At 37.5% G+C, this 26,477-nt stretch overlaps 1 protein-coding gene and 1 pseudogene across 3 annotated transcripts in view; both read left to right on the plus strand.

Moving 5' to 3' along the window:
* Window positions 1–20,691, plus strand: part of ARID4A (AT-rich interaction domain 4A) — a 64,697-nt gene extending 44,006 nt beyond the window's left edge. For 2 of the 3 annotated variants that reach the window (XM_047863310.1, XM_047863311.1), the window contains exons 17-24: window positions 482–679; window positions 5,549–5,633; window positions 6,467–6,668; window positions 8,245–9,378; window positions 10,347–10,451; window positions 14,355–14,561; window positions 15,165–15,311; window positions 18,833–20,691. In XM_047863310.1, the coding sequence (XP_047719266.1) occupies window positions 482–679; window positions 5,549–5,633; window positions 6,467–6,668; window positions 8,245–9,378; window positions 10,347–10,451; window positions 14,355–14,561; window positions 15,165–15,311; window positions 18,833–18,936 (2,182 nt within the window). In that variant the 3' untranslated portion in view covers window positions 18,937–20,691. The remainder of the gene's footprint in view (window positions 1–481; window positions 680–5,548; window positions 5,634–6,466; window positions 6,669–8,244; window positions 9,379–10,346; window positions 10,452–14,354; window positions 14,562–15,164; window positions 15,312–18,832) is intronic. The other variant, XM_047863312.1, reaches the window with a different exon arrangement.
* Window positions 9,613–10,340, plus strand: LOC125168293 (10 kDa heat shock protein, mitochondrial-like; annotated as a pseudogene).
* Window positions 20,692–26,477: the final 5,786 nt, after the last annotated feature.

The raw sequence follows: 26,477 nt of genomic DNA on the forward strand, positions 1-26,477 counted from the left end.
ATAGCCCTTGTTCATTATTCTGCCCACTAAAATAAAACAGTTATGCTAAAGACCATTCTAAATTGAGCAGAGTGGTAGTAAAGTAGATTCAAGACAATTTAGTTGCAGGAAGTTAGAAACTATCTTTAGATAATTTTCACATAATAAGGTGGCACTTGAATATGAATCCTAAAGAGTTTTTCAAAGCACATGGCTCTTTATCAAAACTGATTAATTTGACTACATCATCAACTGTGATTATTGATTGGCCTTTAAGAAATATGGATTTACTTGTGGTACAGTGCACCGTTATGTAATAAATAAATTCCTTAGTAGGTAGTCCATAAAAATCTTCTCCTTCTCCTCCTTCTTCTCCTCCTCCACTGACATGCTATTAAGGTAATACTTAGGTTTTAACTATTCTACATGTTGAATTCTTTTAGCATATATTAGTTCTCCATTAAATTATTAGTAGCATTATCAATGTTATAACTTGCTGCAGGGAAGAAACTGAAAGCAAATGTGACTCTGATGGGGAGGAAGATGAGGAAGACATGGAACCCTGCCTAACAGGAACCAAAGTGAAAGTAAAATATGGTCGAGGAAAAACGCAGAAAATCTATGAAGCTAGTATTAAAAGCACTGAAATTGATGATGGAGAAGTTTTATACTTGGTACATTACTATGGATGGAATGTCAGGTAAGCAGAAAACGTATTTTCTTACTATTGAAATTTATTTCCATGGTTCAAAAAGATTAATGTTGTGAAGAACCAAAGAAAATGGTATATATAAAGCAAATGGTTACAAAGCATACCTTTTATCTGAATTTTAACATCTCCAGTGCTTTACTAGCTGTGTCAGTACTTCAGGCAAGGGTCACCAAGATCCTATGTGTAGTTGAACAGGTTGGGTTTATTGCTCATTTGCAGTGAGGGAGAACACAGTAAGGGATACCATGGGGCATTCATCAAGAGAGTGTTAGATGAATTCATGAAAGTCCAAGGCACCGCCTCTGGAAACAGCAGTAGCCCAGGATTTTATGGAAACATCCTGCAGACCATGGGTGGTAGGGAGGCAGGCCTGCAGCTCCCAATGGTGCAGGTGGTTTGTCTATTACATTTATTCAAAATCATGCTCATATCGGGGCACCGGGGTGGCTCAGTCAGTTAAGTGTCTTGACTTCGGCTTAGGTTATGATCTCACAGTTCATGGGTTGGAGTTCTGTGTCGAGCTGTGTGTTAACAACTCAGAGCCTGGAGCCTGCTTCGGATTCCGTGTCTCCCTCTCTCTCTGCCCCTCCTCCACTCAGACTCTGTCTCTTTCTCTCTCTCAAAAATGAATAAATGTTAAAATAAATAAATAAAATTTAAAAATAAAAATAAATCAAGCTTGTATCAAGTATTATAATTCTAAGTTGATTAATTTAAAAATGTTAGGACTCAGATTTGAGCTTGTTAGATGATTTTAGGGAGGGTTTAAGGAAGTGGGTTTTGCTGTAGATTGGATGTGGTCAAGAAGTGGTGATAATTGTGTGATTGGTTTTCTTAATAAATCTTATCTAGAAGAAGAGAAGACTAGACCAAGGTTAGTGTTGTAATTGATAAAGAAGCAGCAGTTAGTCACTCAAGATAAAAGGATGTTGGTCATTTTTATGGGTTGGATAATATTCCTTTTTATCCTGTGTTTAGATACTATTATGAAGTGGTCTTGTTTTTGTCTTGATCTGTCATGGTCATGGTATAGACTTATCTGATGTTGATGTTCTGTGAAACTGTTGATGTTCAACAGGAGAACTGCATGTAGCTTTAAGTCCAGATCAGCTCTGTAGCTGATAGTACCAGGCCAGTTCCTCTACTCTTCTCTTTCCCCTTTGGAAAGCCTTATGCATTTAATATCTCTGCTTGCCCTGTATTTGCTTGGAGCCAGAGTGCTTCAAGGTTTCCTTACATACTAGAAATGTGCTGTTATGTGTCAATTCCTTCACCTCTAAATCGCGTAAGATAAAGCACCTGCTTTATAAAATGTTGTGAGAAATAGTGCTTAACACCTGTATTAACATACAAAGTGCTTAGAACAGTGCCTGGCATACAGTAAGTACTCAATAAATGTTGACTGTTTTCTGTAGTGAGGGAGAGTTAGGTTTCTTTCATTTTGCATCATTTTAAGAATATGGGTTTAGGTGTGCCTGGGTGGCTCAGTCAGTTAAGCGTCCGAATCTTGATTTAGGCTCAGGTCATGATCTCATGATCATGGGATCAAGCCCCACATCAGGCTCTGCACTGGGCATGGAGCCTGCTTGGGATTCTCTCTCCCCCTCTTTGTCTGTTTCCAACATGCATTCTCTCTCTCTTTCTCTCTCTCTAATAACTTTAAGAGAAAAAAAAAAAGTATGGGTTTAATGAATAGCATATAAAACTTTAAAATTTCTCAGACTGGTCCCTATGTTCTTCACACTTGTGACAACACTAGAAAGAAACTTAAGTTTGTTTATATATTTTGAGAAGAGAAAGAGTGAGAGAGCATATGAGCACGAGCAGGGGGAGGCAGAGGGAAAGGGAGATTAGAGACAGAATCCCAAGCAGGCTCTGTACTGGTAGCCTGGAGCCCGATGCGAGGCTTGAAATAATGAACTGAGAGATCATGACCTGCTCCAAAACCAAGAGTTGGATGCTTTACTGAGCCACCCAGGTGCCCCACAAACTTTAATTTTTAAAACATGCTTATTACTCAATATTTATAGTTGACATACATTGTCCTGTTAGTTTCAGTTATACAACATGATTCACCAGTTCTGTGCAAACTCTTCAGTGATCTTAGAGATCTGTTGTTTTGTATGCACATATTGAATTCGGGGAGAGGGGTACTATCTTGTCAGCTCTGAGTCACTGTCTTTGCAGTTGTAGCACATTATAGCCTTTGATTTTTCTCTGCTTCCATTCAGTTCCAGCCATCCACTCTTACTCTGTGTGGGTCTGCTCATCTTTCTAGAAAGTCCCCTTCCTATCCTTTACTCTCATCTTTTTAATATTTTACTATATGACTTTTCTCAAGTCATTTTACTTATTTTTAAAAATTTATTCATTTTTGAGAAACAGAGTGAGACTGAGCAGGGGAGGGGCAGAGAGAGAGGGAGACACAGAATCCGAAGCAGGCTGCAGGCTCTGAGCTGTCAACACAGAGCCTGACGCGGGGCTCGAACTCACAAACCGCAAGATCGTGACCTAAGCCAAAGTCAGATGCTTAACCAACTAAGCCACCCCGGCGCCCCAACAGTCATTTTATTATATGCTCACGTTCTTCCTCACTGGTTATCTTCCCAACTAGTTACCTAACTGGTTACTGATACGGTTCATGGTTTTTCATTGTCCTTCTGTACTCCTAAAAGCTAGTATAATTGCGGTCTGCTGATGGAAACAGAGCCACTGTAGCTCCTAGAGAATCCAGTTGGGTTTCTAAAACAGGGTAGCATGTGCAATTGTGAGGGGAGTGCTGGTCTGTAGTTGAGAGATTCTGGGACCACCCTTGGTTGGCAGTATTAATACTGGAGTACCCGCATGACATACTGTGGTGACCAGGCCATGTGGCCTCTAAATCAGAGGTGTACTCTAAATCAGACCTGTGCTTCTTAGTTGTGTGATAGGTCCCGTAAAAGTTTGAAACTGGGCAGTTACTCCTTTGTGCCTTGGACCAGATACATAAATAACCCTCTTATTGCATTTAGTAGACTGTCCTCGATTTTACTGTATGTCTGCCTTTTACACCAGACTGCAAGCTGCATGACAGCCAGGGTCTTCTTACTACTCTGTACAGTGTACACTGTATTCTCACACAGTGCCCGGCATGCTAGTAGGCCCTCAGTAAATGTCCAAGTGAGTGATTATTATGAAATACGGTAAGAATAAAGCCGGGTAAAATGAATATATTGGGTTAGTCCAGGAGGAAATCGTTTTTCCAAACCATAGTGTAGGTAAGTCACGGTCTTATGTCAACTGATATGTGGATATTGGAACTGTGTCCTTCCTTCGCACGGCTCCGTGGTAACTCAGTTACAAAGTGAGGGTATGGTTTCCATTAACATGGTGCAGTTCAAAGTAAGGACTGCCTGTAGTGTTTTTTGCCTGAGTGTTCACATTTTAGATTTTGATTAAGCTCTATAAATACCTATATATTTACATAGTGTAAGAACTGGCATTTAGTTGTAGAAAGTTTAGTTTCTTATTTGCCCTGATTAGTAATGTGCACTGTGTTGAAATTTAAAAGTGATGTCAATATTTTGGAAGAAGGTATAAGGGAAATGAGGAGTTTTCAATTTGAGCTAAGCAGAATAAAAACTTAAAGGAAATGAAAGATCTTGGGGCATCTGGGTGGCTCAGTGGGTTAAGCGTCTGACTTTGGCTCAGGTCGCGATCTCACAGCTCATGAGTTTGAGCCCTGCATTAGGCTCTGTGCTGACAGCTCAGAGCCTGGAGCCTGCTTTGGATTCTATATCTCCCTCTCTTTCTGCCCCTCCCCTGCTTGTGCTCTGTCTCTCTCAAAAACAAACATTTTAGAAAAATTTTTAATAAAAAAATGAAAGATCCCTAAAATTTTTCAGAGTCTTAGAGGTAACAGTTCAGAATAAAATTTTATTAGAAATATTAGCAACTATAGGGGTGCCTGGGTGGCTCAGTTGGTTGAGCATCCGACTTCGGCTCAGGTCATGATCTCGCAGTTCATGAGTTCAAGCCCCGCATCGGGCTCTGTGCTGACAGCTCAGAGCCTGGAGCCTGCTTCAGATTCTGTGTCTCCCTCTCTCTCTGTCCCTTCCCCGCTCATGCTCTGTCTCTGTCTCTGAGAAATGAATAAACAAAAAAAAAAAAAAAAAAAGAAATATTAGCAGCTATGTGGGACGCCTGGGTGGCTCAGTCGGTTAAGCATCCAAGTTTGGCTCAGGTCATGATCTCACGGTTCATGAGTTCGAGCCCCACATTGGGCTCTGTGCTGACAGCTCAGAGCCTGGAGCCTGCTTCAGATTCTGTGTGTCCCTCTCTCTCTGCCCCTCTCCTGTTCACACTCTGTCTCTCCTTCTCTCAAAAAGAAACATCAAAAGAAAAAAAAATACTAGCAGCTATAGAGTTCTGGGAGGAAAAGAGAGCTGAAAAGGACTTCATAAATAAACCTGGAACTGATCATGTTACAAATGTGAATTCACCTCACTTATCTCTGCATTCATTATTTGGTCAATAGAATGAATGCCAGTGTAACATCAACTTATTCTGTTAAGCTCAGATCTGTGGGAAACAAAAGCTCAGTACAGAAAATAAAAGCCGTTTAAACAGTCTTGAATCTGCATAGGTTTTTCTTGCTCATTTACCCTAAGAAATTTTCTTGCCTTGTCCTGGTGGTGGCAGGTTTACAACGCACCTCATACAGGCTGGTACTTGTTACCAATACACCAGCCCCTGTGCTCTTCATGTTTCTGCCAACAGTAGAACTGAACTCTTTAGTTTCCTCACTGCTGTTTCATTTGGTGCATACATTTCAAATAAGGTATTACTGTGAAGTTTTATTTTTTTCTCTGTTTTAAGGTATGATGAATGGGTGAAGGCTGACAGGATAATCTGGCCTTTGGACAAAGGTGGACCAAAGAAAAAACAGAAGAAAAAAGCAAAAGTATGTATATAGAGTCATATCCTTTATGATAAGCATAGGTATTATTTATATTATACTGTGTTTTATAAATCTTGTTTTCTCATTGTAATAATCATCTTGATTTCTTTAAGGTAATTGTGATTTTCTCTCTGGTAACCCAGAAGCTAAAAAGTAAAAAATGTAAACACATTACCATATTGTTTAAGGAAGGATAAAAACCAGGGACTCCCTAGGAGACAGGCTTCAAACTCAAATGTCTATAGGGGCTCTATAGTAAAAGGGTAAAACAGGATTGATGGTGACAAAAAAGAGGACACATTCCTCATCAAGAGAGGATGGAACTCACCACTCTTGTGGGATGCAGACTCAGGGTTGTCAGATTTTAGGATTTTTTTTTGCAGACAACTGTCTTGAAAGCTAGTACTAGATAAAGCTAAAACACATACCTGCTGGCTAGTTGTACTCAACATCCCTACCCTCAATTTTCAGCCTGTGCTGTAGAAATTCACCTAAGGTTTTGTCTGTTTGATGGCAGGTCTCTTTCTTGTCCTCAGGGAATAGTAATGAACAAGGAGGGGTGCCGAGTAGTCGTTCAGTTCTCTAATGTATGGACTCTGGCCTTCACCGTGGGACTGCGGTGTTACAAACCATAGACTATCTTACTCATATAGTTATAACTATGTTAGAAAACCACTTGTTTTTGGTTTTTCTATAAGCACGAACTAAGAGTTGACATATAAAATATATAACCTTTTTTGAGTTATGGTTTTCCTTGGAGAAGTAGAATGTCGGTAGAATGTTCATTTTTTTCTAAGGCATCGGCCCTTCTCATACGTTTTGTTGCTGTTACCCAGAATAAAGAAGACAGTGAAAAGGATGAAAAGAGGGATGAAGAGAGGCAGAAGTCAAAACGAGGACGACCTCCTTTAAAATCTACCCTTTCATCAAACATGCCATATGGTTTGTCTAAGACTCCAAACAGTGAAGGAAAATCAGGTACCAGAAGTGCTCGCAGCAGTATGCCAGACAGCTCACCTCTGTCAAATGGAATGGAAGGTGCTAATTTTGAGGATCGTTGATTTTTTTAAAAATCAATAATACAATAAAACTTTACTTGTGTGAGAGATTCATAGAAAGTCATCTAAGTTTTTAATCTCATATAATTTAAACTACAAAACTTGATTTGAGATAAATATTTTATTTAAAAAAAATTTTTTTTTAACGTTTATTTATTTTTGAGACAGAGAGAGACAGAGCATGAACGGGGGAGGGTCAGAGAGAGGGAGACCCAGAATCTGAAACAGGCTCCAGGCTCTGAGCTGTCAGCACAGAGCCTGACGCGGGGCTCGAACCCTCGGACCGTGAGATCATGACCTGAGCCGAAGTCGGACGCTTAACCGACTGAGCCACCCAGGCGCCCCTGAGATAAATATTTTAGTCTCTCATGTTTACTTACGACTGAGTGATGTCTTACTTTAATTGGAATACTTTTGTCGTCAGTATTGTAGGAGTATTCTATTTTGAAAGAAGATGGGTTGACAAGTCATGCATCCTACTGTGTGCTGCACTGTCCTTCAGAGCATGCACCAGTGTCTCCTACAATTCAGTGCTGTTCACGCAGGATATTTCAACAAAGCTGACACCAAGGTGTTCAAAGCGCAGAAACTAACGTGGTATAGGCATGTTTTGTGATGAGTATAGGTGAACATACTTTATTTTGCTTTTAACTTTTTTCAGACCTTTCTACCTTTGTATGCTTTCCCATGAAATTTAAAATGTTAAATCCTTGTCTCATCAAAACTTTTTCCTCCCTTCAAGAAAAAAGCTGTTCTGAACTAGGACTACCTTTCATCCATGTGGTGTTTGTGTGTAAATTAGAAAAGGGCTTGCTCCCTCCTCATCACTGCCATCTACTGGAAGCTTATCATAACACACAAATGCAAGATGTCCACCAAATGAAGCTTGTCTATTTGAGTTTGCCTTTTTGGACTTCTTTACAATAGGAGTACCATGTGGGCAGAATTTTTATATTTTACAGTTCCTGTAAATTCTCACAGCCCTACTTTATTATTTTAAAAAATTTTCTAACTTAAAGAGAATGAGTTCTTTTGCAAGAAGGTAGCTTGCCTATACTTTTATGTCTTTAAATCAAAAGAATATTTAAACCTTTGGGAATTCAAACTGCTCATTTTGTGCATCTCTTCTTTTCAGAATTTTTAAAAATAGAATGTCATATTCCTTTCTAGAGACACAGAATGCCCATTACGTTTATTAATATCTATTAGACCTCAGATCAAACCACTTAATGTATTAACTTACTATCTCAGTACTAGTCCTTTGCTTTTTCTGAGGATTTTTCATAGCCCAATTTCTGAGATTTTTTTCATAGCCCAAACTAGCTCTTTTATAGACTTGAGATAGTAATATTTTCAGTGTAATGTGTTTTTACATGGAGTTAATTTTGCAACTTACCACCCCCTCCCATTTTTTGGCCCAAATGTATGATTTATCAGGAATTTCTACAGGGAAGTATTCAGTGGTGTATGATTTAGAGTGGTAGAATTTTTATTCTAAAATTACATTGGTAATTAAGACAGAAACCTTTGTAATACAGTAATATTTCCTCTTGCAGACTCTTGCTCATCTGATAGTGAAACAGAAGACCTTTTAGAAAAGAATTTGATGAATGAAGAACTTTCTCCTGATATTAAAGAACTAGAAAAAAATGAACACTTGAATGACGATAAACTAGATGAAGAAAATCCAAAGATTGCTGCACATATATTAAAAGAAAACGAAAGGACACAAATGCAGCCTTTAGAAACACTGAAGTTAGAAGTTGGAGAGAATGAACAAATAGTACAGATTTTTGGAAATAAAGTGGAACAAGGAGAAGAAGTTAAGAAAGAGGCTGAAAAATCTCCTAAAGGAAAGGGAAGACGAAGCAAGACAAAAGATCTTTCTTTAGAAATTATAAAGATTTCATCATTTAGCCAGGATGAAGCAGGAAGTGAATCTCATATAGAAGCTCAGAGTCTAGAATTTTCTTCACTAGACAGTAAAAATTTTTCCTCTACTGCTGAAGATGAAATTGACCAGTGTGCAAAAGAAAAAAAGTTGAAACGGAAATTACTGGGACAGTCATCACCAGAGAAAAAAACAAGAATTGAGAATGGAATGGAAATGACAAACAGCGTATCTCAAGAAAAGACCAGTGACTGTACTGCATCTGAGGGAATGAAAAACTTAAATTTTGAACAACATTTTGAAGTAGAAAATGAAGAAATGCCATCATTAATCGCAGAGTCCAACCAACGCAGTCAAGAATTGACTAGTGAAAAATTTGATAGTCCAGCTGAAGAAACTGTAAATACTCCACTAAAAGAAGAAGAGGATGCAATGCCTCTGATTGGGCCTGAGACCTTGGTTTGCCATGAAGTAGACTTGGATGATTTGGATGAGAAGGATAAGACCAGTATTGAAGATGTAGTAGTTGAAAACTCTGAGTCTAACTCTCTTGTTTCTATTCCACCTGCCCTACCTCCTGTTGTACAGCATCACTTTTCAGTAGCTTCACCACTTACTCTCAGTCAAGATGAGTCTCGAAGTATAAAAAGTGAGAGTGACATAACCATTGAAGTTGATAGCATTGCTGAAGAATCTCAAGAAGGTCTCTGTGAGAGGGAATCTGCAAATGGGTTTGAAGCCGGTGTTGCCTCTGGTACCTGTAGTATAATTGTTCAAGAAAGAGAGAACAGAGAGAAGGGTAAGAACTTTCTAGGGAGAACATCAGCCTTTACGTTCAGCCCCAAAATTAGTAAGTTAAGAGTTTTAGGCATTCTTTTTTTTTTTTTTTTTAATTTTTTTTTTTTTTAACATTTATTTATTTTTGAGATAGGGAGAGACAGAGCATGAACAGGGGAGGGTCAGAGAGAGGGAGACACAGAATCTGAAACAGGCTCCAGGCTCTGAGCTGGCAGCACAGAGCCCGACGCGGGGCTCGAACTCACGGACTGTGAGATCATGACCTGAGCCGAAGTCGGCCGCTTAACCGACTGAGCCACCCAGGCGCCCCTTAGGCATTCTTGATCTGTAAAGTTCCCACCCTCCCTGCCTCCTATTCTTTCTTTCCTTTGTACGTCACGTCCCCACTTTCCCTTCCCATGCCTTTAAAAAAAAATGTACATCGAGAAATTCATGTGGAGGAGACAGGTGAATAATACAGCTGCTCTTGTGGCGGTGGTGGTGGCTCAAGCGCAGAAGACCAACTGCAGCGGCCGGAGTTATGGCAGGACAGGCATTTAGAAAGTTTCTTCCCCCTTTGACCGAGTTTTAGTTGAAAGGAGTACAGCCAGAACTGCAACTAATGGAGGCATTATGCTTCTGCAAAACTCTCAAGAAAAAGTATTGCAAGCAACAGTAGTAGCTGTTGGACTGGGCTCTAAAGGGAAAGGTGGAGAGATAACAAGCATTTAGCGTCAAAGTTGGAGGTAAAGTTCTTCTCTCAGAATATGGAGGCACTAGAGTAGGTCTAGATGACGAGGATTATTTCTTAGGGTGACATTCTCAGAAAATATGCAGACCGAAATAAATTATTATTGAAATGGTATCATGTGAAGCTGCCCATTCCACTGAAATCTCTCATCCTGTAAATAATTTCCATGTCTTTTATAATAAACTAATGGTATCCAAAATGTATGTATTTTTCAAGTCGTCTCTTCCCCCTTATTTCAGGTCAGAAAAGGCCAAATGATGGAAATAGTGGATTATTGGCAAAAAAGCAAAAGCGTACCCCAAAGCGAACAAGTGCTGTAGCCAAAAGTGAAAAGAATGGAACAGGTTGGTGCTTTCCAATGCTGGCTTTAGACAGCATAAATTTAGTTAATATTTTCAGCATTTTGTTGGCTTGATCATTTGTGTCAATTTAAAAATAAATTTGGTTTATTATGTTCTGAAAATAGCAGTTTTCCCATTAGTTTTTGATCTGAAGGGGCTGATCAATTTTATTTGAAGCTGGAATAGCTGTGATTATTTTTTTATGTTTACATCGTTTGTATTTCTTATGTAAAGCAGTTTAATACTGAGGAATGTATTTGAGGATCTTGAATAATAGAAAAGTAATATTTGCTCTAGTGGTAAAAACAGATTAAGTTTACATTTCTGAATGGAATGGTTTACTTTAATCTAGAAAAGCTGATTCCTAAATAGTATCATAGTATTTTTAAAATGGGGGATAATGAAATTCATGTGGAAATAAACGAAGAAATTAACAAATCAGTATGAATCAACAGATTACATGAGAAAGATTTTTGTACCATAAGGAATAAAAACTAAGTCATAGAATATAATAGAAATAAACATGGTTGATTTTGACAAATTAAAGTTTTATCTCTAAAATAAGCCTTCATACAAGTCTGAAAGGAAAATTCCAGGTTATAGTAGATACATATTCCACAGAAGGAGCATATAATTTTATACAAGATCAAAGCCATTTCAAAGGAAAATTTCTGAACCATAGCCACCTGTGGCTGGACAATACAGATGTAGAGAGAAAGAGCAATGGGAAATGAGAAGAGAGAGGCAGTAGGAATTACCAAGGGCAACTGAATAACATCATTGTGCCTGGCAGATACTACGTTTGTCACATAAAGTGAACCCCACCAGTAATGGGACAAGAGGAAATCATGTACTACCTGGCAGGATACAAGAAGAACACAGCTGCACCTCTGTGACATTCCTGTCAAAGATGCATAACCTGAATGTAATCATGAGGAACCATCAACAAATTCAAACTGAAGGGTATTCTGTAAAATAACTGGTCTGCAATTTGAGAAATTGTCAAGGTCTTGAAAGTCAAAGAAAGAGGAACTGTTTCAGATGAAAGGAGACTTAGGAGACATGACAATTAAATGCAGCATATAATTCTCACCTGGATCCTATTGTTACAAAAGACATTACCAGGTCAAGTAGAGAAACTTGTATGGGATAGGAAGATTGGATGATGATAATAGATTTGTGTTCATTTCATGATTTTGATGGTTGTATTGTGGTTCTATAAGAGTGTGGTGGTTTTAAAAACAGATCTACAAATTTACTGATAGTCCCCTCTTCAAGAGGCAAAGCCTGATTCCCTTCCCTTGCATGTGGGCTGAATTTAGTGACTCACTTGTAACAAATGAAGTGATACAGTAGGACTTCAAGAGAACAGGTCATGAAAGGCACTCCAGATTCCTCCTTGCTCTCCCTTGGATCACTTGCTCTGGGGAAGGTTGGCTGCCAAGTCATGACGGCACAGCAGGTATAGAGAGGTCCACATGGTGAGGAACTGAGCTTATCCTGCCAACAGCCAGCAAGGAAATGAGGCCTCCTGCCAGTAGTAGCCATGCGAGTGAACCGTCTTGGAAGCATATCCTTCAGCTCTAGTCAAGTCTACAGAGACCACAGCCTCAGCTAAAAGCTTGACTGCCACATCACAAGAATTACCTGAACCAGATCACTCAACCAAGCTGCTCCCAGATTCCAACACTCAGAAATATGACATATAAACTGCTAAGTTGGGGGCCAGTTTGCAGATAACACGAGGAGAATGTTCTTGTTTATAAGAAATAAACACCAAATACTCAAGTGTGGCAGGGCAACTTAACCTTAAAATGGGTCAGAAAAACATTTTTTGGTAACTGTTCTTACAGCTTTTTTCTAAGTTTGAAGATTGTCTCAAAATAAAAAGTAAAAAGGATTAAAAAGGAAGAAAGGAGATCATCAGTTTTACTTTTGGGAAAGAATATCTGGCTTAATCTTTGGCAAGAAGAAATGAACTAAAGAGATGGGAAGTGAAATCATTAGGACTCAGTCATTATTAGTTACATATGAGGGACTGGCTAATGGACACATGGGATAGAGGAGTAGCAGCAGGCTGTTGGAAGAGTAAGTAATTCAGGGAATGTTGGGTTAGAGATACCCAGTATTAGGGAAATAGGGGTGTGGAGCTTCGAAGAGTCTGTTTTTAGAAGATGGTTGTGTAAAGGATTGTAAGAAGATGCGGTTCCTGTGGAAGAGATGTAAAAAGAGAAAAAGGACCAACAGAATTATGTGAGATATCTGTATGGGCACTGATCTGAGACAAATGCAAATCAGTAAATGCCGGTGGGTTTGAATAAAAAAGTTTCAAGTGCTATTGGATATGCAATAAGATTAAATACATTGATTGGATTTGTTGAGTTGTAAATGTTGGGACCCTAACAAGAGCACAGGAATGTGATTAGAAGATGTGGAAATCAGGATAACAAAGTTTCTTTCAAGAAATTTTACTTTAAAAGAGAAGGAAGGAGGTGCCAGCTAAAAGGGGAAGTTTTCTTTTTACCTCCTCTAAGAGTGGGAAAGATATAAGCATGTTGGCAGACTCTGGGAAAAGAAGTTGAAGCTAAAAGAAGATGGATAATTGATGTTGAGATATTCCAGGGGAGCTGGGAGTGGATGGTTTTAAGAGTACAGCTGAAGAGAGTAGTCTTCAGAAACACTCTCTTTTTGACCACCCCCCCCCCCAAAAGTCAATAAAGACAGATACAGATAGAGGAGAGGCTGGGAAATTGAGTGGGTAACCCTCAACCTTGCCTTGTCAGAAGGCAAGGTTGGCTTTTGAGAGAGAGTAGGGTGGAAGTAGGATATAGAAGATTGGGGGGGGGGGAGGAAACAATTCTAATTTATGATGAAGTGAAGAGCAAAAGCATCTCTAAGTACAAATTTGGTGAGGAGGGATAGAATTGCAAACAATTATGCAATTCCTATGTATGCAAACATATATATATGTTAAAGGATGTGTATACATCAGGTGTTTCTGTCCTTCTTCAATTATGCAGTTTGGGTTGTTTTTGGTTTTAAACATAAATGGGGCAATACTACACATATTGTTTCATAACTTTGAGTTTTCATTTAATTATATTGGATATTTTGCCATTTTTGTTCTTATAAACTTTAGCTAATTCTTTTTAACCACTTTAGCAAAGTATTCAGTAGTATATTTGACCCTTGAACAACACAAGTTTAAATTGTGCAGGTCCACGTATAAACAGATTTTTTACAGTACTGTAAATGTATTTTCCTTGTGATTTTCTAACATTTTTTTCTGTAGATTAATTTGTTATAAGAGTACAGTATATAATGTTGTATATAACATACCAGTGTGTGTTACTCAACTTTGTTATCAGTAAGGCTTCTGGCCAACAGCATGCTATTATTAGTAAATAGGTTTTGGAGGAGTCAAAAGTAATTGTAGATTTTTGACTGCATGGGGGTCGGTGCCTCCTACCCCGATGTTGTTCAGTGATCAACCGTGTATAATTTTTAACCATTTTCCTACTGGTGGGCATTTAGATGTCTATTTCTTTGCTATTAAGAAATTTGTGCATTTGTGGGGCACCTGGGTGGCTCAGTCGGTTAAGCACCAGACTTCGGCTCAGGTCATGATCTCACGGTTCGTGGGTTCAGGCCCTGCGTTGGGCTCTGTGATGACCACTCAGAGTCTGGAGCCTGCTTTGGTTTCTGTGTCTCCCTCTCTCTCTGCCCCTCCCCCGCTCACGCTCTTTATTTTTCTCAAAAATAAATACACATTAAAAAAAGAAATTTGTGCATTTGTACACTTATTTCTGTAGGATATTACAAAAATGCAATTGCTGGGTCTGCTGCATTTTGATATTTGAGATTTTTATCATTTATAATCTCTGAATCAATTTTTTCTTATTATAGGACAAAGCAGTGATAGTGAAGATCTTCCTGTCCTGGACAATTCAAGTAAATGTACACCAGTAAAGCATCTTAGTGTGTCTAAGCCACAGAAGCTTGCACGATCTCCTGCAAGGATTTCCCCTCACATCAAAGATGGAGAAAAAGATAAACACAGGGATAAACATCCAAATTCGTCCCCTAGAACATATAAATGGAGCTTTCAACTCAGTAAGAAGCTTTAGAAAACCTGAATGTATATTGTAAAGTGGTACTTACCTTAAAATGTCAAAATGAGAAAGAATGATTACCAAATTCATTTATGTAGGTTTCCAAATGTTGCCTGATCAGTAATTACCACTTAAATATAAATCTGTATCTTTTCATGATACTAACCTGATAAATACTAACCTGAAAGATCTCCAGTTACAAAATAAGATGGTGATTTGTATATATCATTGAAACTGAAATACCCTTTCTAGTATTGGTAATTGTAAATAAGTAATAAACGAAAAAATCATCTATACAAAGAAACAATTTAGATAAATATAGATCACAGTTGCTGTGTGTTGGATGTTTTCTTGTTATTTGCTGATCATTTAAGTAATACATCATTAAGTAATATATATTTAGTACAAGAAATTTGAGTTACATACAGAAATCTTACTCATGAATGTAATTAGTGTCATACTTGTTTATAGAGCCTTATTTAGCTATTAATATGTAAAAGTTTTCATAAAGCTTTTGAGGATTTATAAGTTGGATTTTTGATAGAACTGCTATATTCTTTTAAGTAATTTTTTTTAAACCAAATTAACTTTTTTTCCCTTTTAGATGAATTAGATAATATGAACAGTACAGAGAGAATCTCTTTTCTCCAAGAAAAATTACAAGAAATAAGAAAATATTACATGTCTTTGAAATCCGAAGTGGCAACCATAGACAGGAGGAGAAAAAGATTAAAAAAGAAAGACAGAGAAGGTAATTTGATTGTAATTTTTCTTCCTTCTGTTTTTCAAATATATACTATCATTTTTGAAGATTTAGGTTAGTCTTTGAATATATATAGTACACATTGTTGTTTTTAGATTCCTTATGCTGTCTTTGTGCTATTGTTGAAATGAGTGAGTCAACAACTGAATTAATCAGGATGAGATTCTTGAAAAGAACTATGAACTGTTCTACAAAATGTGTGATTTTACTAAATGTGATGGGTTCTCAAGAAGAGTTACTCCCTCTGAAATTCAGTCTTTGCTCAACATACATTTATTGGCTACCTATTAACAGGCACTATATCTGTTATTATGAGGTTCACCAAAATTAATGGACATATGAGCTTATCTTCAAAGAGACTATTTTGTTGGGATCATAAATTATTTCCTAAGCAGCTCAACAACATTCATTGAAACAGTTCAGCTCAACAACATTAATGCATACGCACTATGTGCTAGGCCCTCTTCCAGGTGGTAAGTACAGAGATGAATGAAATACGGACCTTGATCTCAAAAGATCTTAACTTCTAGTGGGAGAGTGTGTGAGGAGGGCCCCAAGAGTGATACTACTTGGTGGAAGGAGAGATTAGTTTGGATTAATCTTGGAGAGAGAGTAATGCCTGGCCTATACCTTAAAACTGCACAGAATTATAGCTAAACATTGGTATATTCACATCAGATCCATCCCCAAGCCCCACTATAAAATAAGAGTAAAGAAAAGCCCTGTACCCACAAGAACAAGATAAGGGGGCAGCAGACCACAGTAGACAAGACATATCAACAGCTTAACTCTTACAAGCTGAGAAGCAGACAGACAGCTGTAACTGTCCTAGCAGAATGCAAAAACCTAAGCTTGTTTATCCTTGCATTAGGACAAAACAAGAAGCAAGCCAGTCTATATCCTATCACCCCAGAAAGCAGGGATGTATGTGAGATTAAAAATGATTGGTTGAAAATGGAAGGAGAAATTGGATTCTTTCGTCCCATGCTGTGAAACAAACTACCCTTTTCTGCAGCTTTAGCAGAAAAATAAGAAATTAACTTATTGGAGGGAGAGGGGAATGAATAGGCTTGTAGACTTCAGGTACACCAGTCTTAACTGAAGGTGAGGGTTAAGTGCAAAACCAGAAATAAGGAGCTTGAGCAGAAGTATACAATACTGAATGATGAGATTCCTATCCCTTTTCCAACTGTAACTCTTATCCTTTTGGCTTCCTGAAAGCTGACAACTAAGCTTATGCTCATTCTTGGGAGGAGACTGAAGAATTCCTCTGGAGAAGCTGTTCAACCCAAGAGGAATGACTAACACAGATACCAACATTTGGAGGTTCCTGAACCAAAAAGCAAGATCCTTGCCAATCAGTACATATATACTGCCCATCACTGAAAAGCTCTGCATACTTGTGCACAGCTTCCAGTTGGCTTTTTGATATCCTCCTTTTAAATATGGAAGCCACAAGAGCAGATAGGAAGGCTTCTACATAAAGGTAGAAACCAAAGTAGAAAATGAGAGTAAAAAAAGGACCTTGGAAAAAACAGACAGTGTCCTATCCAGAACATCAAACTATAGCTAGACACAGACACAGGAAAGGTATTGCAGTCTTGAAACGAAAATATGATACTAGTAATACAATTCAGGGACCAAGAAGGATCTCTCAAAAATTAAAAATATGATAGGAATTTAAAAAATGTAATAGAAGAGACAGCAAAGCTAAAGAAATGCCAGTAGATGGTCAAAAAGACAATAGGGGAAAAGAACTAAGAGAAGTATAGGATCTGGCCAAGAGATACACCTTCTGAATCACAGAATTTCTAGAAAAAGCACTGAATAAACATAGGACACTGTCATCAAAGAACTATTATAAGAAAAATTTCCAGAAATAAAGGATATGAATTAGGAGATTGAAAGAATTCACCGTAATCTCTCTAAAGAACGGGGGAAAAAAATCACACCAAAGCACATTGTGAAATTTCAGAATCCTATGTGTAACAAGAAGATCCTAAAATTTTATCATATAAAGGCATATCTGGGGGCGCCTGGGTGGCTCAGTTGGTTGAGTGACCCACTCTTGATTTCCGCTCAGGTCATGATCATGACATGGTGGGATTGAGTCCGAAGTTGGGCTCTGTGCTGAGCATGGAGCCTGCTTAAGATGGCTCCTTCTGGCTCTCTCTCTCCTTCTGCCGCTCCCCTGTGTTCATGCATGTGCTCTCTAAAATAAATAAAATAAAAATAAAATATCTAAAAAAAGGGTCTCAGAACAGCATCAGGTTTCTCGTGTCAGATTTCTCAATGGTAGCACTAGAAACTAGAAGCCAAACTAGAAACTAGAAAGCTAAGAAGACAACATGAGATCCAGCAAACAAGGAATCCTACCTAGGAAAACAGTGAGGCAAATACCAAGGTGATGAGTGAAAGCTATAGAATGACCACTGCAGAGCAGGCTGAGAGAGCCAACTATTCCAGAAGTAGGATGTACATGAGGGGAGGGCTTTGGGAAGGCGGTCTCTTACAAAAAGGTAAATTACCCGACAGGCTTGCCCATATTGAGACTTTTCTGCCAATGCAGAGACTCCGGGGATATATTTCTGAGAAGATGAGTTGTATTATATGTGGTCTTGAATCCAGTCCAAGTCCAGCAATCTTTACTCCTAGAAATAAGACGGAGCTAATGGAAGGAGATGAGGCTTTCCATGTTTGTCCTTTTCTTTAAAGACTGTAAATAGCAGGCAGTCTTTACAGAACTTCTAAACACAAAAAGAAAAGCAAATTAACAAATTGAAATTTCTTCAGAGCACCCTGACCTGCTTTAAATTTCCTAAAGGTGATAGGAGTTTCACACAACTAAAAAAAGATTCTTTCATTACAGCCTTCCCTTTTTTGTTTTCTCAGTTTTTTTTAGTGTGAAGTGAGTTATTAAAGTGAGACATTGAGTGACTTCTGCATATTAGAATTTATAATAACAAGTTACATGTCACAGTGATAGTACATGTATACATGAGAGAGAGATCTACTTAAACAAAAATTTTTAATTTTAATTTTTAATTTTCCTAAATTCTTATTTAGGAACAATTAGGCAAAGATTGGCAGGAGATAGGAAAGGGTTGCCAAGAAAGAGAAGATAAAATACATAAAAAAATGGCAAAGTACGAAATGCACAGAGTGGTGATCCTTAACCTGTGTTATTTCCTCCTGGAGCGTTATGTTAAAGTCACGTGAGGACTTTTTTCTAATCACACAACTACACTTCCATCCCGATCCTTATGATTCTGATACCTGACCTAGATAACTACTGTCGCCTGTGGGAATGTCGTGTCCATTAGGTCTGTCGGGCAGGATAAGGATAGGAAGCCAGTGGTTAGCTGGTTACAGGAAATTCTGTGAGATGTTATTCCTTTAGCACCATTTAAGGGGACTGATTGAAATGAATGGTAAATGTATTTCTAATTTGCCAGTGGCTAGGTATCTTTGATCGTTTTGGGTCTAATGTAGTTGTTTGGCTTCCGCAGTGTCTCATGCAGGAGCCTCCATGTCATCTGCTTCGTCAGACACTGGAATGAGCCCATCATCATCATCTCCCCCACAAAATGTGCTTGCTGTAGAATGCAGGTGATGAACGCTTTCTCTGCCTTCCCAGCAGTTTGCTGCCATGGACATAAATCCCAAAACCCTGAAATACAACCACAGAAAGCACTCAACTGGTTTGACATTGCTAAGTATATCCTGTATACTTTTCCAGGCTGGATTGTATCTATTCCCTCTCTTTTCTTTTTTTTTTCTGTTGCAAACAATAAGCTGATTAATAACTGAAGGTTAGGCAGCCTGCCATATTTGTCATAATTTTTCCTAATTTTTCATTTTTTGTGAAGATAGAAAAAGGGCACTTAGCAAATTTGGATTTGTATAATAAAGCTTTCAAATGTTATAGAAATCATAGACAAGCAAGTGCACATGATAAACATCAAAATATTATCCAGCTGAATAGTGACTGCTGCACTTTCACTAAGATGTATTTGAACACTTGGTGAGTAGGGGGTTTATGTTGTGTTTTTTTTTTTTTTAATTATTGTTGCTGTTGTTTTTTTATTTTTGTGGAAGCACTTGCTATTTAGAACTGCCAAAGTATATGTTCAGCAGTGTGCCCAGGTTTAAAGGTGTAAATGGGACAAAATAAATTGTGAAAGGAAGTGTAGTTGACTGAAAACTACAGTTGTAATAAGTCTTCCACTTTTTATAGGATTTTTGAGCACACAATTATGCAAATATTTTAATGTTTATTAATGTTTACAGTGGAATTGTGAATAAGTTTTCAGTGGACTATCTTATCCCTTGACAAAAATATTTTGTCTTTTTTCTATGTAATTTCAGAGTTTTTATTTTGTTACAAAAAGACAAAAATGAAATATATAACAACAATGAAGTTATTTAACAAGATTTCTAAAGCTGAAAATTTTGTGTAAAATAAGGTATTATCTTGCAACTTGTTAAATATATTTATTCAGACATTGGATGTTGTATTTTTATGTATTTTTTAAAATATTAATAAAATGGAAAAAAAGAAAATTCTAGGTTAATTCACTCTTTGGATGACAATAGCTCTCAGCTGTCCCTTTCACAGGAGGTTGCATCCAGCAGCTCTGCCCGCGCTGAAGGGAGCGCGTCTCCGTCCTTCAGACAGCACGGACTCTAAATGGGCATCTGCATCATTAAAGTATGTCCTCGTTTAGAAACTTTGGCAGTCCTAGTATTTAAACTGTTTCGAGGATCAAATTTTTGGTTGCCCTTACAATACTTTGTCATAGTTTTTATGTTTGCTATACTGCCGAATAAATTTCTTATCTCCCAAAGTTGAGATGCAACAACTAAGTAAAGCAACTATGTATGCTTTGTCTGTGAATTGTTCCACAGACTGATACATTTTGTAAATAATTCTTCCAAAATCATGTATTTAAAGCATTTTTGCCATATACATTATGTAAAAAGGTGATTTTTTAAAATCAGTTTTTAAATTCATGTTTGTACATTGAAAGGGGTTTTTTTTAAACCTCCTTTTCTGTGTTTAATATGCTGTAGAGTAATAACCTAGATGCTCTAGACTGTATATCAGGATCTGATTTACAAGAACAAAGTCAGAGCCAAACACTAGTGATGGCATAGCATTACTGAAATCATTGTTTCTTAATTTCATTTTACCACATTGTGAACTTGTGATTCAGATTCCTTCCATTTTCGCAGAGAATTAAAAAGAAAAAAAGTACTCTTGTAAAATGCACTTTCCTGTCTTTTCTTTGCAAAGCAGAAGTATTTCAATGTAAAATAAAAATGGAGCTCAGTGGGCAGTATTAATAAAGGCCATGTTTTAAACATAGGCTTTATATTTTTAGTTTTCATTTAAGTGATTGTTTTTTCCCCAAGTGCCAGTATCTTACAGTTGGAAAATCAGACTTTATAAAACAAAGCATATTCGATATATTCATCAGTCTTTACAATAAAATGTTTCTAGTACTTAATTATAAAAATGAAAAAAGTGTGTCATTCAAATCTAGTTGGAACTTGGAGGCAACCGTAGATTCATACGTGGGATATTTTAATGATTTCCTTCACTAACGATTCAGTAAATGAGATAACTGGTTACCAGCTTGAATGCCATCCCTTCTAATCAATATAAATCTAGTAATGAAGTATTGGGACTTTGCTGCAGAGAGCACAATTATATATTCATTCAATGGGTATACGGGCACTATTAAAATCCTTCTATTTTGAAGCTGGAGAGGATTCTGAAAGTAAATGAATATTGACTATTAAATTCAAATATGAGGCATATTTTGAATTTAGCTAAATTTAGGATAGCACTTGCATGTGACTAAAAAAGTATAAAGATACTCTTTAAAATAGAAGGTGCTGTCTCTAAAGGTATTTGAAGATTATCGAGGTTTATTTCAGTATTCCGTTGTGTGCCTTTATTGTTTGTTGTATTTCTAGTTTTCCTGCCCTTCACTAAAAAAACATGTTTGAACTTTGGTATATAGCACACACACACACACACACACACACACACACACTGTCTTCTATGAAATTGCTTTAAGTTATAGAAATCCATATGGGTTAAGCTATTAATTTGCTTATATATTTCTTACAAATTCTAAAATATAACTTTCTTATAACGCCTGTAATTTAACAGAACTGTCAACACTGTGAAAGCATTTGAAGCTATATTCAACCACACATAAAACGTATTACCATAATTCATTCATCAACAATTTGTCAGGTATCTTCTGTGTGCCAGGGACTGTGCTAAGGCCCAGAAGTTAAAACAGTGAACAAGACAGAAAAAGGTCCTTGTCTTTAGGCAATGTATAATCTAATGAGATACATGTTTATTTCTTAACTATACGTGTGACAAACATATTAAGGTATGGGGTGCCATGATATACGATATAGGAGCCCAACTAGCTTGAAGGTAAAGATGGTCAGAGAAAGCTTTGCAGAGAAAGCAACAGTAAAACTGACTCTCAGTGAGGATAATGAATTGACTAGGGATGCAGGTTGGGAGAGTAATGCGCTCCACGTGCATGGGGGGCAAGGGGGTAATGAGCCAGGGCAAAAACACTTGAGTCGAGAGAGGCAGGAGCCAGGTCACGCAGAGACATTCGTTTTATAAATAACTCCTCCCACATCATGTATTCAAAGCAGTTTTGCTGCTTTAAACCCAAACAATGCACCTGCCCAGCTCTGCCTCTTCCTGCTCCTCTGTTCTCCCCACCACTCTGTCCCTACTTGTCCAGAGCCATCTCAAGAGCCACTTTTCAATGACGTTTTTGCTGACTTACCACCACCAGAATATCACTGCCTTTTATGCTCTGATTGCATTTTCAACCTATTATTTTAGTTGACAACTTGCCTTGTATTGTGTTTACTTATGCATGCGTTTTTCTACCCTACCAGATGTTTAGTTCCTTAAGTACCTAGTCATACTCGTATCCCACAAAATGCCTGATCCAGCATCCAATACACGGTAAGATGGTCAAAAACTATGTTTACTTAAGTTGAAAGAAATTACTTTTGAATTGCTATTGTTTCTGTTTTCTACCAGTGATTCTTATGTACAAGTCAGACATCTATAAGTTGTCTTTGTGGTTCTTTTCACAAGGGAATAATGTGAAAATATCATTTGAACAGGGGAGACGTGTTAAACCATCTAATCCTCAACTCAAAATATTCTTAAACTGATGAATTTTTTTCCTTCTTGTGTCTTCTTCCCTCTTCCATTACTCCACATGGTTACACACAGATTTTTATCCCATTACAGGAAGACAACGGTATGTGATGGCATTCATCATTAGTGAAGGTTGAAGGACTCTTACAATGGAGTCTGTACTAATGCAGAATTTCTAACATATGCTTGGTGTTTTCACACAGGAGACATTTTTTTTGTAGGTCTTTACATTTTGTTACAAAACCAAATGACGTTTTTTCTTGTTAAGCACAAACAACCTTTTTATATATTCATATTAGACCCATTATATCTTTTTAAATATCTTTTAAAACAGAGTAAGAAGGGCAGTGTTTATAATTTTAGAATTTGAAGTTAACAAAATTATGAAATTATCTTCATTTTGTAATCTGTATCATCAGAATTCATTTTGAAAAGTTCCACGACAAGCTTAAAACTTCCACGTAAATAAATGATTATTCCACACAAGTAATTAGATTTCTTCTCAACGCTAAGTTACATTAAATAAGACCATGTGGTTCAAGAGTCTCACCAGTTTAGGTTGCCAGATTTAGCAAATAAAAACACAGGACACACAGCTAAGTTTGAATTTCAGACCAACAACAGATAATTTTTTAGTGTAAGTATGCCCTATGTAAAAGCTGTTACTTACCTGAAATTGAAATTTAACTGGGCATCCTATATTTTATCTGCAAATCCTGCAAGTAATTTCTTTTCAACTATATCCCAAGACATATTTATACTCTAGAGAACTTTTTCTCGGTCCCCGAACCTTTTTATGGAGGATAGCAAACTCTGAAGTTTCTCTTGGTTTCAAACGATGAATGTGCCTCGGCAGTCCATAAGGGATTCTGAGAATTAAACCATTTCCTTGATGTAGCCATTATCTCCAAGACTGCCCTTATAATAGCTAAGCTTTGACAAAACAGTTGTGAACACACTCAGGCTTTACTGGTGGTTTTCCTTTGATGGGGCAGTTTTCCCACCAAGTGGTAACTGCTCTCAGAAATTCTCTTGGATCCCGATCCAAACCTGCTCTCAAAAACCGAAACTAAATCTAAATCCATTGAAATTTAAAACTTTGTAAGGCACTTAATAGTTATGAATAAAGCCACTAGTAGTATACACATACAGGCTTTTGCGTGGACATAGGTTTTCAATTCCCTTGGGGAAACACCTAGAAGTAAGGTTGCTGGATTGTATGTGCACTCTACAATTCTGCATTCCCAGCAGTGATACACAAGAATTCAGTTGCACTACATCCTTGTCAGCATTAGATATATTCATTTGGGGTTTTTTGTTTTGCCATCTAATAGGTATTTCGTTGTGTCTTTTTTTTTTTTAATTTGCATCGCCTTAGTGATTAATGATGTCACACAGATTTTTTTAATGTCTTGCAACCTCAAGCATTAGACAGTATTTAAAAAAATAGGAACTCCCATGTAGTGTGTGCAGGTGTAAATTAATACATCTATTTTGGTTTGTAAAGATGAGGGGAACACCCCCTTGACCAAACAGTTCCATATATCCTAGAAAAAATCTACGGTGTATGCTCCAAGAGATTTATGTTAGACTATTCTTTGCAGAATGGTTTGTGCTGACCAAACATCTTAAATGTCCATTAACAGAAGAATGGATAAAAAAAATTATGGCTAACTCAGGGTGCCTGGATGGCTCAGTCAGTTAAGCATCCGACTTCGGCTCAGGTCATGATCTTGCGATTTGCGAGTTTGAGCCCGTGTCCGGCTCTGTGCTGACAGCTCAGAGCCTGGAGCCTGCTTTGGAGTCTGTGACTCCCTCTCTCTGCCCCTCCCCGCTCACGCTCTGTCTCTCAAAAAATAAATAAATGTTAATAAAACATAAATAATAAATTATGGCTAATCAATTGAAATACTACAAAGAAACCAGGGAATAATAAATAGCAGAATTAGGACCCCCACCCATTTCTGGTTCCCCAGTCAGTATTTGTTCCATTACGTTCATGTCTTAAGCTTCTGCTCCCTGGGTATCATGGTTGCATTTTTAACAAAGACATCATTGTTTTAAATGACTACAATGAGAACTTATGGGGTGTGGGATTCTCCTTAATAGGACTTATCAGTACTCATTTATAACTGACTATTTGAACTAACTATTTGAGCTAACTATTTGAACATGGCAAATCACTTGATCACTGCCAAGTGTCAGATTTCTTATCTCTAAAGTGGAAAGGTTTAGATTCTAAAATTGTTTTTAATAACTGCTTTAGTTTCAGAGGCATTTAAAAAGTTTTAAATCTATTGTTTGAGTAGGTAATACATCCAGATGGTTCAAAATAGGACACCAGACTATGTGACAATCTCCTACCTTTGGCTTTACTTTCCCCTTCTCAGAGGCAACTGGTGTTATCAGTTATCCTTCCAAAAACAACTATGCTTTCCTGATTATTTTTACAGCAACACACAGATACCAACATACCACAATTTATTATCTGCACCCATAATGATGGACATTTTGCTCTGTTCTAATTTTTAATACAATGCTGTAGCTAACAGCCTTATATATATGTCCTTTCACACATGTGTGAGAATACCTATAGGATAAATTCCTCGAGTGGAATCACTGGAGCAAAGTATTTATGCAGCTTTAATCTCAACAGATATTGCCAAATTGTCTTCCATGAAAGAGTTGGAGACAATATGGAGGAACTAGAATTCTCACACCCTACTGGTGAGAACACAAAATAGTACAGGTACTTTGGAAAAATTTTGGCAATTTCTTAAAAAGTTAAACTTATGACCCAGTCATTCCACCTGTTGATACTCAGCTAAGAGAAATGAAAGCATGTGCACACATAGTAGGTGCAAAGACCTCAAACAACCCAAATGTCCATCAAGTGATGAATGGATAAATTGTTGCATATCCATAAAGTGGAATACAGCCCAGCAATAAAAAGGAACAAACTGATGTATAGGCAACAAAACAGATAATCTCAATATAATTATGCTAAGTGAAATTTAAGCCAGACCAAAGAGTACACATACTTTATAATTCCATTTATATAAAATTTGAGAAAATACATTATAATCTATAGTGATAGAAAGCAAATCAGTGGTTTCCTGGGAAACTGGTAAGGAATGTGTAGTGGATAGGGTAGGAGTAAGGGATTACAAAGAGGCCCAAGTAAACTTTTGGGGGTTATGGATGTGTTCACTGATTTGGTTGTGGTGATGGTTTCATGGGTGTGTGTGTGTGTGTGTGTGTGTGTGTGTGTGTGTATACACACACACACACATATATACATACATATGTGAAAATTAATAAAAGTGCATTTTAAGTGTGTGCAGTTTGGACAAAAAAACCCCAGCAATGTCTAAAACAAATATATAGGGAACATGTAAACCCAAGGTCACTGTGGTTAGCTAGTACAGAGACTAGACAGGTCAGTGTTGTTTTGTTTTTATGTTGGTGAAAGCAATGAGAGATTTCTTTTCCCCATCTAGGTATGTGTGTCATGACCTTTTCCTGGTTCCTTTAACCAGAGTTCTTTTTTTTTTTAGTTTTTATATTTATTTTGATAGAGCGTGCGTACGTGCCTATGCACACACGTGAGTGGGGTGGGGGGAGCAGAGGGAGGGGAAGAGAGAGAGAATCTCAAGCAGGTTCCACACTGTCAGCACAGAGCTGAATGCGGGAATCAAATTCATGAACCATGAGACCATGACCACGAGTTGATCAAGAGTTGGACACTTAACCAATTAAGCCACCCAGGTACCCTCCAGTCCAATATATTAAATGGGGAGTATAAACAGAAACCCTATTTTTCATAATTTACCTAAGCCAATTTATGTACCCCTTTTCCTCTAACATCTGAGCAGTTCTCAATACCTTTTTGAAAATGATGCTATTAACTCGAAACTTTTACTGTAATGACTTTGGGT

The sequence above is a fragment of the Prionailurus viverrinus genome, chromosome B3 (genome assembly GCF_022837055.1).
Source record: "Prionailurus viverrinus isolate Anna chromosome B3, UM_Priviv_1.0, whole genome shotgun sequence".
NCBI lineage: Eukaryota > Metazoa > Chordata > Mammalia > Carnivora > Felidae > Prionailurus > Prionailurus viverrinus.